An 11,835-nucleotide genomic window follows, 5' to 3' on the forward strand; every position below is an offset into this window, starting at 1 on the left:
CCTGGGTATACCACTGTTTGACCCATGAACTGGGGACCCAGCCTTCTGCTCAGTTCCAGGTCAAGGTACAAATGGAGGTTGAGACTGGTAGAAGATGAACTTCATAATATACCAGGGTAGAATGATGAAAGTTTCTGCCTTCAAGTAAGAAGAGCAATGAATAGAAAGGAAAGGAAAGGTCCCCTGTGCAAACACCAGTCGTTTCTGACTCTGGGGTGACGTTGCTTTCACAACGTTTTCATGGCAGACTTTTTTTACGGGGTGGTTTGCCATTGCCTTCCCCAGTCTTTTACACTCCCTCCCCCCCCAGCAAGCTGGGTACTCATTTGACCGACCTCGGAAGGATGGAAGGATGAGTCAACCATGGGCCGGCTACCTGAACCAGCTTTCGCTGGGATAGAACTCAGGTCGTGAGCAGAGAGTTCAGATCACAGTATTGTAGTACTGCTGCTTTACCACGGTGCGCCACGGGGCTGCTAGATGAGGAGGACACCCTAACTCATTTATCATGACTCTATATAGTCAGCTACTGCGTTAGATTGTTCTCCATGGGATAAGGGAACGGTAAAAAGTCAAGAAATGTGGGATTGTCTTTGAGAGTTACTGAAGATGAGCAAAGACTGCTTGGTGGGCGTTAAGGATGGAAAAAGAAGAAGGATCACAACTGCTGTTTCCTTACCTTTTGTTTCAGATTCACCTCCATCCAAAAATGCCTGGCTACTGTGGTCCAGAGTTCGCTGTTCCATCCGTTGCCTCCACTCCAACAGTTGGCTTTGGATCTGCACGGCTTGGCTGGGGAAACCTTGGCTGTGGGTATGGAGGTCTCGGCTATGGCTATGGAGGTCTCGGCCTTGCACATGGAGGTCTGGGTTACGGTCTCGGCTGGGCCCATGGTCCTGCCATAGCTGAAACTTCCGGCAGTCTGGGCACCCTGGCTGGAGTCAACCCTTCCTGCATCAACCAGATCCCACCCGCAGAAGTCGTGGTCCAGCCACCACCTGTTGTCCTGACCCTCCCAGGACCCATCCTCTCTGCCACTGGGGAACCAGTTACTGTGGGAGGCAATGCTCCATGTGCCATTAGCGGCACTGGGGTGGCAGGACTAGGCTCCTATGGGGGGTTCGGAGGCCAATATGGAGGCTGGGGCTGGGGTTCCCGTTTAGGCCTGAGGAGGGGTTCATGGATTGGGAAAAGGTCTCTCCTGGGACGTCGCGGCAGCATCTGTTGATTCCTCTATTGAATCTGAGGAGAATCTATGCACGGTCCCGGCAACAATCAGGAACTGGAAGATAAGACCCATCAATGAGTCTGAAAACCTTGACTTGCGGAAACACCGCTGAACTGAAGAACGTTTGCGCGAACTCTCCACCGTTTCATCTGAAAGCTTCAAGTCTGTGAAGAATGCTGATATTCTTTGCCATCTTCATTTCTCTCTCCTTGTGTAACTGTTTCCATTGATTCTTTCCCCATTAAAGCTCAGTCTGCATTCCAGCATTTGTGTCTTGGTTTTGCTTTTAAAAGAAGACCGCAGATTTATACCCCGCCCTCCTCTCTGAATCAGAGTCTCAGAGCGGCTTACAATCTCCTTTATCTCCTTCCCCCACAATAGACACCCTGTGAGGTGGGTGGGGCTGAGAAAGCTCTTACAGCAGCTGCCCTTTCAAGGATAATGCCTACAAAAGCTATGGCTAACCCAAGGCCATTTCAGCAGGTGTAAGTGGAGGAGTGGGGAATCAAACCCGGTTCTCCCAGATAAGAGTCCATGCACTTAACCACTACACTCAACTGACTCCCTATTAGAGCTATGGCTGACCCAAGGCCATTCCAGCAGGTGCAAGGGGAGGAGTGGGGAATCAAACCCAGTTCTCCCAGATAAGAGTCCACACACTTAACCACTACACCAAGCTGGCTCTTACATGCAGCATGCATAGAATTCCTTTGGTCTTCTAGAAGTTCATCAGTTAATTTGGCCTTGAAGAGACCTATAAATCCTTTAAAGGGGAAGAAGTGTAGGCGACAACAATGAGGGATGGTTCCGGCGTCCTTTGTATCACCACAAGGGATTCCTGTGGTTTGTCCTCTTTGCCGATGAGCCTGAACAGCTCTGAGAAAGAACATACAGTCCTTAACCTTGCTGCACATGGTGCACAGAGAGAACTATTATGGCAGGCATAGGTTATGGATGGCTCTGTTTGGCCTGATTTAGGCATACATGTAACCACTAGGGGCTGAATTCTAGCAGAAGCTCTTTTGCATATTAGGCCACACCCCCTGATGTAGCCAATCCTCCAAGAGCTTACAAGGCTCTCTTTTGTAAGCTCTTGGAGGATTGGCTACATCGCGGGAGGGGGTATGACCTAATATGCAAAGGAGCTCCTGCTAGAATTCCATCCTGCATATAACACTTAAGCAATTCTGGATGTCTAGTCAGCATTTCTATATCAGAACATTTAATTCCCGACAAGAGGTGCACCACAATATTGTTTCTAGTTTGTTATGGGCGTATAGTACTCAGGCGATGCAACCTTTGCTTCCATTTTACAGCCTTTGTTTCTATTGTACCCTTTATTTCCATACCCCTATGCCATTTGTTTTATCACCATATCGTTTAACACTGAAAAGGGTTGAAAGAAAATGACGCCATCCATTACTGCCCCATCAATTAAAGTAGAGCAATTACTTGAGTACATTAAAAATCCTTGAATATATGGTTAGGGTTAAGGATCAAGGCTTTTTTGTAGCAGGGACTCCTTTGCAGATTAGGCCACACCCCCAATGTAGCCAGTCCTCCTGGAACTTACAAGAGGCCCTGTACTAAGAACCCTGTAAGTAGAAGCTTCCAATCCATTCAGACTACACTATCGATAGGACTTTAGAGATCATCTCCTAAGAATAGCTTGTGCCCCAGTTGATAAGGATGCACCTTCTAGGTTGACTAATCATTTATATCTTCAGGCAGAATACAAACTTATCTATACACAAATATCTTCTTAATTCTAATATAGCGGGTTCAACGCGAGGAAGAGGTGAGGAGGTAGTGATCATAGCTCTTTATGGCAATACAACAGAGTATAGGGCTGAACTCGAAGGCTGGAGAACTGGGCCAACTTATATACACTCAGCATTCCCACGCAAGCACGCTATTGGACCACTCAAACCAGCAGGGGGGGGGGTGTGATTGGAGCAAGGCAGCAGGGATGTGGATCCTACTGTCCATTGTTCCCAAGTCCCCAAGCTCAGTCCTATGGGCACCAATGAGAAGAAGAAAAAAAGAGGATGATGATAAGAACATAAGAGAAGCCATGTTGGATCAGGACAATGGCCCCTCCAGTCCAACACTCTGTGTCACATAAGAACATAAGAGAAGCCATGTTGGATCAGGCCAGTGGCCCATCCAGTCCAACACTTTGTGTCACATAAGAACATAAGAGAAGCCATGTTGGATCAGGCCAGTGGCCCCTCCAGTCCAACACTCTGTGTCACATAAGAACATAAGAGAAGCCATGTTGGATCAGGCCAGTGGCCCATCCAGTCCAACACTTTGTGTCACATAAGAACATAAGAGAAGCCATGTTGGATCAGGCCAGTGGCCCCTCCAGTCCAACACTCTGTGTCACATAAGAATATAAGAGAAGCCATGTTGGATCAGGCCAATGGCCCATCCAGTCCAACACTCTGTGCCACATAAGAACATAAGAGAAGCCATGTTGGATCAGGCCAATGGCCCATCCAGTCCAACACTCTGTGTCACATAAGAACATAAGAGAAGCCATGTTGGATCAGGCCAATGGCCCATCCAGTCCAACACTCTGTGTCACATAAGAACATAAGAGAAGCCATGTTGGATCAGGCCAATGGCCCATCCAGTCCAACACTCTGTGTCACACAGTGGCCAAATATATATATATACACTGTGACTAATAACCACTGATGGACCTCTGCTCCATATTTTTATCCGATCCCCTCTAAAAGCTGGCTATGCTTGTAGGCGCCACCACCTCCTGTGGCAGTGAATTCCACATGTTAATCACCCTCTGGGTGAAGAAGTACTTCCTTCTCTTTGTTTCAACCTGACTGCTCAGCAATTTCATTGAATGCCCACGAGTTCTTGTATTGTGAGAAAGGCAGAAAAGGACTTCTTTCTCTACTTTCTCCATCCCATGCATAATCTTGTGAACCTCTATCATGTCCCCCCGGAGTCGACGTTTCTCCAAGCTAAAGAGCCCCAAGCTTAAGAGCCCCAATATAATGATGATTATATTGGATTTATATCCCACCCTCCACCCCGAATTTCAGAGTCTCAGAGCACCTTACAATCTTCTTTATCTTCCTCCTCCACAACAGACACCCTGTGAGGTGGGTGGCGCTGGAGCGGGCTGTCACAGCAGCTGCCCTTTCAAGGATAGCTCTGTGAGAGCTATGGCTGACCCAAGGCCATTCCAGCAGGTGCAAGTGGAGGAGTGGGGAATCCAACCCGGTTCTCCCAGAGAAGAGTCCGCCCACTTCACCGCAACACCAAACCGGCTCACTACACCAGCCAGGCAAGTACACAGTTAAATATACGCATTCCAGTTCACATACACAACATTAATTTATATGGAAAGTGTGAGTTCATTCGTTTCACTTTTTTTTTTTTCATCGTAACAGAGTCTCTGTACTAGTTTCTGGTCCATAGAATCATAGGATCACAGAGTTAGAAAGGGCCACACAAGTTATCTATTCCAACCCTGATCCAACATGGCTTCTCTTATGTTCTTATGTGACACAGAGTGTTGGACTGGATGGGCCATTGGCCTGATCCAACATGGCTTCTCTTCTGTTCTTATGTGACACAGAGTGTTGGACTGGATGAGCCATTGGACTGATCCAACATGGCTTCTCTTATGTTCTTATGTGACACAGAGTGTTGGACTGGATGGGCCATTGGCCTGATCCAAAAAGGCTTCTCTTCTGTTGTTATGTGACAAAGAGTGTTGGACTGGATGAGCCATTGGACTGATCCAACATGGCTTCTCTTATGTTCTTATGTGACACAGAGTGTTGGACTGGATGGGTCATTGGCCTGATCCAACATGGCTTCTCTTCTGTTCTTATGTGACACAGAGTGTTGGACTGGATGGGCCATTGGCCTGATCCAACATGGCTTCTCTTCTGTTTTTATGTGACACAGAGTGTTAAACTGGATGAGCCATTGGACTGATCCAACATGGCTTCTCTTATGTTCTTATGTGACACAGAGTGTTGGACTGGATGGGTCATTGGCCTGATCCAACATGGCTTCTCTTCTGTTCTTATGTGACACAGAGTGTTGGACTGGATGGGCCATTGGCCTGATCCAACATGGCTTCTCTTCTGTTCTTATGTGACACAGAGTGTTGGACTGGATGAGCCATTGGACTGATCCAACATGGCTTCTCTTATGTTCTTATGTGACACAGAGTGTTGGACTGGATGGGTCATTGGCCTGATCCAACATGGCTTCTCTTATGTTCTTATGTGACACAGAGTGTTCGACTGGAGGGGCCACTGGCCTGATCCAACATGGATCAGACTAGAGCATCTCTGACAAGTGCTTGTCCAGCTACTGTTTGAACACTGCCAGTGCGGGAGAGCTCACCAGTTCCCTCGGCAGCTGGCTCCATCGCTGAACCACTCTTATTGTAGCTTCCCCCCTAGCATGCATAGCAAGTTAAAATCTTGGTCTGGATTTGCTGCAGCCCCATATTTATCGAACATCACGTATGAAAAGTATAGAGGGGCCTTTTCCAGGGTTTCCGACTCTGGGGTGGCGTTGCTTTCACAACGTTTTCACAGCAGACTTTTTTTTACGGGGTGGTTTGCCATTGCCTTCCCCAGTTATTGAAAACTTTCCCTCCAGCAAGCCGGGGAGAGCCAGTTTGGTGTAGTGGTTAAGTGTGAGGACTCTTATCTGGGAGAACCGGGTTTGATTCCCCACTCCTCCACTTGCACCTGCTGGAATGGCCTTGGGTCAGCCATAGCCCTGGCAGAGGTTGTCCTTGAAAGGGCAGCTGCTGTGAGAGCCCTCTCCAGCCCCACCCACCTCACGGGGTGTCTGTTGTGGGGGAGAAAGGTAAAGGAGATTGTGAGCTGCTCTGAGACTCTTCGGAGTGGAGGGCGGGATATAAATCCAATATCTTCTTCTTCTTCTTCTTCTTCATTTGACCGATCTCGGAAGGACGGAAGGCTGAGTCAACCTGGAGCCAGCAACCTGAACCAGCTTTCGCTGGGATAGAACTCAGGCCGTGAACAGAGAGTTCCGACTGCAGTACTGCAGCTTTACCACTCTGCGCCACGGGGCTCTCATTATATTAGAGGAAAGGAAAGGTCCCCTGTGCAAGCACCAGTCGTTTCCGACTCTGGGGTGACGTTGCTTTCACAACGTTTTCACGGCAGACTTTTTTTACGAGGTGGTTTGCCATTGCCTTCCCCAGTTATCGACAACTTTCCCTCCAGCAAGCCGGGGACTCATTTGACCAACCTAGGAAGGATGGAAGGCTGAGTCAACCTGGGATTGAACTCAGGTCGTGAGCAGAGCTTCGGACTGCAGGACTGCAGCTTTACCACTCTGCGCCACCGGGCTCTTAGAGCATGAAAGCAAATCCAGATTCCCAAAGGTTCAAAAGAATCAAACTCGGAGAGAGTGGGGTCTTCAGCCCTGTAATTCTGAAGATTTCCTTAACCACCTGTTTCCAGAAGGTGACAATCACCGGTCATGACCATCAAGCATGGTAATAGGCAGCCTTAGAACCACAACGTTCCCAACAGCGAGGGGACATATCAGGAATCGAATGCGGAAGTTGGGCAGGAGTTAGGTACCATCTCGAAATCACCTTATACCTTTGAAGCCTAACGTTAAAAGCAGGTGATGTGTACACTGCAGTATTCCAAATATGGCTTCATGGTACTTCAGATAAGGAAAAGGAAAGGTCTCCTGTGCAAGCACCAGTCGTTTCCGACTCTGGGGTGACGTTGCTTTCACAACGTTTTCACGGCAGACTTTTTTTTACGGGGTGGTTTGCCATTGCCTTCCCCAGTCTTTTACACTTTCCCCCCAGCAAGCTGAGACATCAGTTAATATTTCCATTACTCTTGTGAGCAAGAGACCCCTAATTTAAGTTATATACAGACATCGTAATCACCCGTTTGGTTGCCAGGGTGCCTGGAGATTTAACTCACACGCATCTGCTGTGAAACTTGGGTTTTATCCACCGTTTTATAAGAGTCGTATGTGAATACCAACAGCCTCAGTGTTACAACAGCGCTCTATATCTCTGGGAGAGAGCTAGCCAGAAGTACAGATGAGTTCCCAGTCGCTCCGTGCGTTCACCATCTTGGCCGTTGCAGTGGAAGAAGTCGCGTCGCCAGAAATTGTCCGGGCAAGCGGTTTCCAGCCTTGACCAGGAAAGCCATGTTGGTAGGCTAACATCATCAGAGACCATCTTCCTGCAGTGCCAGATTCCATGGCAGAGAAGCGAGAGGCTCACGTACTCGACATCTGTTACATCTACATAAGGCAATCAAGCTTAGCTTAGGCGTGGATCCTGCCAGACCGCCCGAGTCTTTGTCAAACGGAACTTCAGACAAAGGACGGTGCTAGCCAGAAGAGCAAGAAGAGTCTTCCCCAGAAGATCTTTGTATAGATCGGGTGTCACCTTAGATACCAACCTGGCCCTCTATTGTCATCTTTAGACAAGTTTGGATAGCTTGTTTAATCCCCTCCACCCATGCTTCCACCCATGCTTTGCCCAAACTGCCACTTTGGAGCCTCCCCCTGTCCCATTGATACCTGGAGATCCATTCAGGTGACCAGAGTCAGGTCTGCTCATTGGCTAGAGGTGGACATCCAATCTGGTACCCAGAATAGACTAGATACTGCCTGCCAAAAAGCCAGCCCCTTTTTGGGAGGACTTTTTCCTTTCCAAAAATACTATAACCAGAGAGAAAGCCATGCTCACTCTCTGTGCCTGAGCAATATGTAACCAGATTGTTCCTCCCTCCCTACTCTAAGTGAGGAGCATCAGGCATGGCACATCGCAGTGCATGTCTATATCTTCTAGTTGTGGCTGGACCCAACAGGATTAGGTCGTATAGCCTGTATATGTTTTTACCCCTGTGAGGGGTCTGGAGACCAAGTCCTATGAGGAAAGGTTGAAGGAGCTGGGGATGTTTAGCCTGGAGAGGAGGTGGCTGAGAGGTGATAGGATCACCATCTTCATGTACTTGAAGGACTGTCATTGAGAGGATGGTGTGGAATTGTTTTCTGTGGCCCCAGAAGGTAGGACCAGAACTAACGGGTTGAAACTAAATCAGAAGAGTTTTCAGCTAAACATTAGAAAGAACTTCCTGACCGTTAGAGTGATTCCTCAGTGGAACAGGCTTGCTCAGGAGGTGGTGGGCTCTCCTTCCTTGGATATTTTTAAACAAAGGCTAGATGGCCATCTGACAGCAATGAAGATCCTGTGGATTTAGGGGGGATGTGTTTTGTGAGTTTCCTGCATTGTGCAGGGGGTTGGACTAGATGACCCTGGAGGTCCCTACCAACTCTATGATTCTATGGTATTGTGAATTCTGTCAACATGTCAGACCTGAGTGGCCTTCAGAACTGGAAAAAGGACTCCACAATCAAGCAGAAGACAGCGTAAGTATGATGCACTGAGAACTTTATTGAGAAAGAAGAGACAAAGGCAAAGTACACTTCTCCCACTTCGCAAAATAAGAATTCACCTCAAGAATTGAACAGCTTCTCTATTGGATCGCAATAAACCAAGGTGTGGCAGAAAGCCTTCTGGAGTGAGTTGAACGGAAATAACCCAGATAGTGACAGTGAAAGTTATTTTTAACTCTACAGGGGTTGCTATAGGTCTGTGGATGGATTCAAAATTGGTATGGGAGCAAAACACTGAAGCTCTTTAGAGCAAGCCAACCATAGCAGCTGTAAAGAATCAGGATGTTTTGTTCCCAGTGAAATTAGGCTTTTCTGGTAAAAGAATACAGGAAACTGCCTTACATAGATGAAGACCCCTGATCCATCAAAATCAGTAGCAGCAACCCAGGGTGTCTGTGGCAGTCTTTTACATCACCCTCTCCTTGGTCCTTTAATAAGAGATGTCAGAGGTTGAGCCGGGGACCTTGTGCTTGCAAAGCCAATGTTCTACCATATTTTTGAATCCCCTCTCAGCTTTTTTATTGCTTTTTTCTCTCTCTTGGTAGCTCCCTAGACCTTTACAGCAATCAAAAAATAAAGTAGAGAAAGAAGTACTTTTCTCCCTTTCTCACAATACAAGAACTCGTGGGCATTTGATGAAATTGCTGAGCAGACAGGTTAAAACGGATAAAAGGAAGTACTTCTTCACCCAAAGGGTGATTAACGTGTGGAATTCACTGCCACAGGAGGTGGTGGCGGCCACAAGCATAGCCACCTTCAAGAGGGGTTTAGATAAAAATATGGAGCAGAGGTCCATCAGTGGCTATTAGACACAGTGTGTGTGTATATATAAAAATTTTTGGCCACTGTGTGATACAGGGTGTTGGGCTGGATGGGCCATAGGCCTGATCCAACATGGCTTCTCTTATGTTCTTAATATTTCAGTGGGCGCTAGACAGAAACGTCCTTCCAAGCCCACCTATACATTTTACCAGGGCTTTTATTTGTAGCAGGAACTCCTTTGCATATTAGGCCACATGCCCCTAACGTAGCCAATCCTCCAAGAGATTACAGTAGGCCCCGTACTAAGAGTCCTTTAAGCTCTTGGAGGTTTGGCTACATCAGGGTGCTATGGTCTAATAGAAGACGAAGACTGCAGATTTATACCCCGCCCTTCTCTCTGAATCAGAGACCCAGAGCGGCTTACCATCTCCTATATCTTCTCCCCCTACAACAGACACCCTGTGAGGGGCTGAGAGGGCTCTCACAGCAGCTGCCCTTTCAAGGGCAACTCCCGCGAGAGCTATGGCTGACCCAAGGCCAATGCAGCAGCTGCAAGTGGAGGAGTGGGGAATCAAACCCGGTTCTCCCAGATAAGAGTCCGCACACTTAACCGCTACACCAAACTGCAAAGGAGTTCCAGCGACAAAATAAGCCCTGCATCTTTCAGAAATCTTTTCCCCGGAATAGACCACAATGTCACTAGCGGTTTTTTAAAATAGACATCTATATGTAGCATAAGCATGAGAGAGAGATACATATTTATGGTTATGAGTGTTTTGTTTGTTTTGCAGAATTGTCAAGCACCTGAAGCGCCAGCTAACTTCTGCCAGGACTGTGGGCGCTCATCATTTCTGAATGGGAACGGAGTTTTGAATCGGTCCTGATAACTTTCCATTGTTGTTTCCTAGCCGGTTATCCGAGTCTTCTGTTTAGCAAGGTTTACACGGGTTGCAGGATGACCGTCTCGGCATGCACCGCGGGGGACAACTGGGGATGCAAGGTGTGCAGCCGCCCACGGAAACAGGATCGCAGCTGGCAGTGAGGATGGGCCCCGGGATCGTCAAGATGACTGCCGGTGGCTGGATCACCACCTCCGCGGGGGGTAGCTGATTGACGCAGGAAGGGCTAAGGCCGCTCACTACGCCGCAAGGAGTCAGAGATCCCGAGCTGCATGGCAGACATCCGTAGGAGCACATGACTGATGGACGTCAAGCTGAAACGACAGCATGTTGCAGAGTAAACGTGGTGTAACATTTAGAATCATAGAGTCAGAAGGGTCATCTAGTCCAACCCCCTGCACAGTGCAGGAAACTTGCAAACACCTTCCCCTAAATTCACAGGATCTTCATCGCTGTCAGATGGCCATCTAGCCTCTGTTTAAAAACCTCCAAGGAAGGAGAGCCCACCACCTCCCAAGGAGGAAGCCTGTTCCACTGAGGAACCACTCTTAACAGTCATAGAATCATAGAATTGGAAGAGACCTCCAGGGTCATCTAGTCCAACCACCTGCACAATGCAGGAAACTCACAAACACCTTCCCCTAAATTCACAGGATCGTCATCGCTGTCAGATGGCCATCTAGCCTCTGTTGAAAAACCTCCAAGGAAAGAGAGCCCACCACCTCCTGAGGAGGAAGAAGAAGAAGATATTGGATTTATCTCCCGCCCTCCACTCCGAAGAGTCTCAGAGCAGCTCACAATCTCCTTTACCTTCCTCCCCCACAACAGGCACCCTTTGAGGTGGATGGGGCTGGAGAGGGCTCTCACAGCAGCTGCCCTTTCAAGGACAACCTCTGCCAGAGCTATGGCTGAACCAAGGCCATCTCAGCAGGTGGAAGTGGAGGAGTGGGGAATCGAACCTGGTTCTCCCAGATAAGAGTCCGCACATTTAACCACTACACCAAACTAGCTCTTCACTGTTCTACTGAGGAATCGCTCTAACGGTCAGGAAGTTCTTCCTGATGCTGAGTCAAAAACTCTTTTGATTTCATTTCAACCCATTGGTTCTCTTTCTACCTTCTGGGGCCACAGAAAATAATTCCACACCATCCTCTATATGACAGCCCTTCAAGGACTTGAAGATGGTGATCCTATCACTTCTCAGCCATCTCCTCTCCAGGCTAAACATCCCCAGCTCCTTCAACCTTTCTTCCTAGGCCTTGGTCTCCAGACTCCTCACCATCTTCGCCACCCTCCTCTGGACTCGTTCTAGCTGGTCTATATCCTTCTTAAAATGTGGTGCCCAAAACTGAACACAATTCTCCAGGTGAGATCTTACCAAAGCAGAATGAACTGATACCATCACTTCACGTGATCTGGACACTTTATTTCTGTTGATGCAGCCCAAAATTGCATTTGCCTTTTTAGCCACCGCATCACACTGTTGAC

The 11,835-nt window shown here is 48.0% G+C and overlaps 2 protein-coding genes across 2 annotated transcripts; one reads left to right on the forward strand and one right to left on the reverse strand.

The window, feature by feature from the left end:
* The first annotated feature begins 694 nt into the window (after window positions 1-694).
* LOC132588682 (beta-keratin-related protein-like) lies at window positions 695-1,263 on the forward strand. The gene has a single exon (XM_060261059.1). It carries the CDS (start codon window positions 710-712, stop codon window positions 1,226-1,228), a length of 519 nt encoding a protein of 172 aa, XP_060117042.1. The 5' UTR covers window positions 695-709; the 3' UTR covers window positions 1,229-1,263.
* A 9,114-nt stretch (window positions 1,264-10,377) lies between these two features.
* LOC132584850 (feather keratin Cos1-1/Cos1-3/Cos2-1-like) lies at window positions 10,378-10,644 on the reverse strand. Its single transcript, XM_060256832.1, has one exon. It carries the CDS (start codon window positions 10,642-10,644, stop codon window positions 10,378-10,380), a length of 267 nt encoding a protein of 88 aa, XP_060112815.1.
* Window positions 10,645-11,835: the final 1,191 nt, after the last annotated feature.

Source organism: Heteronotia binoei, chromosome 1, assembly GCF_032191835.1.
Source record: "Heteronotia binoei isolate CCM8104 ecotype False Entrance Well chromosome 1, APGP_CSIRO_Hbin_v1, whole genome shotgun sequence".
NCBI classification, from domain to species: domain Eukaryota; kingdom Metazoa; phylum Chordata; class Lepidosauria; order Squamata; family Gekkonidae; genus Heteronotia; species Heteronotia binoei.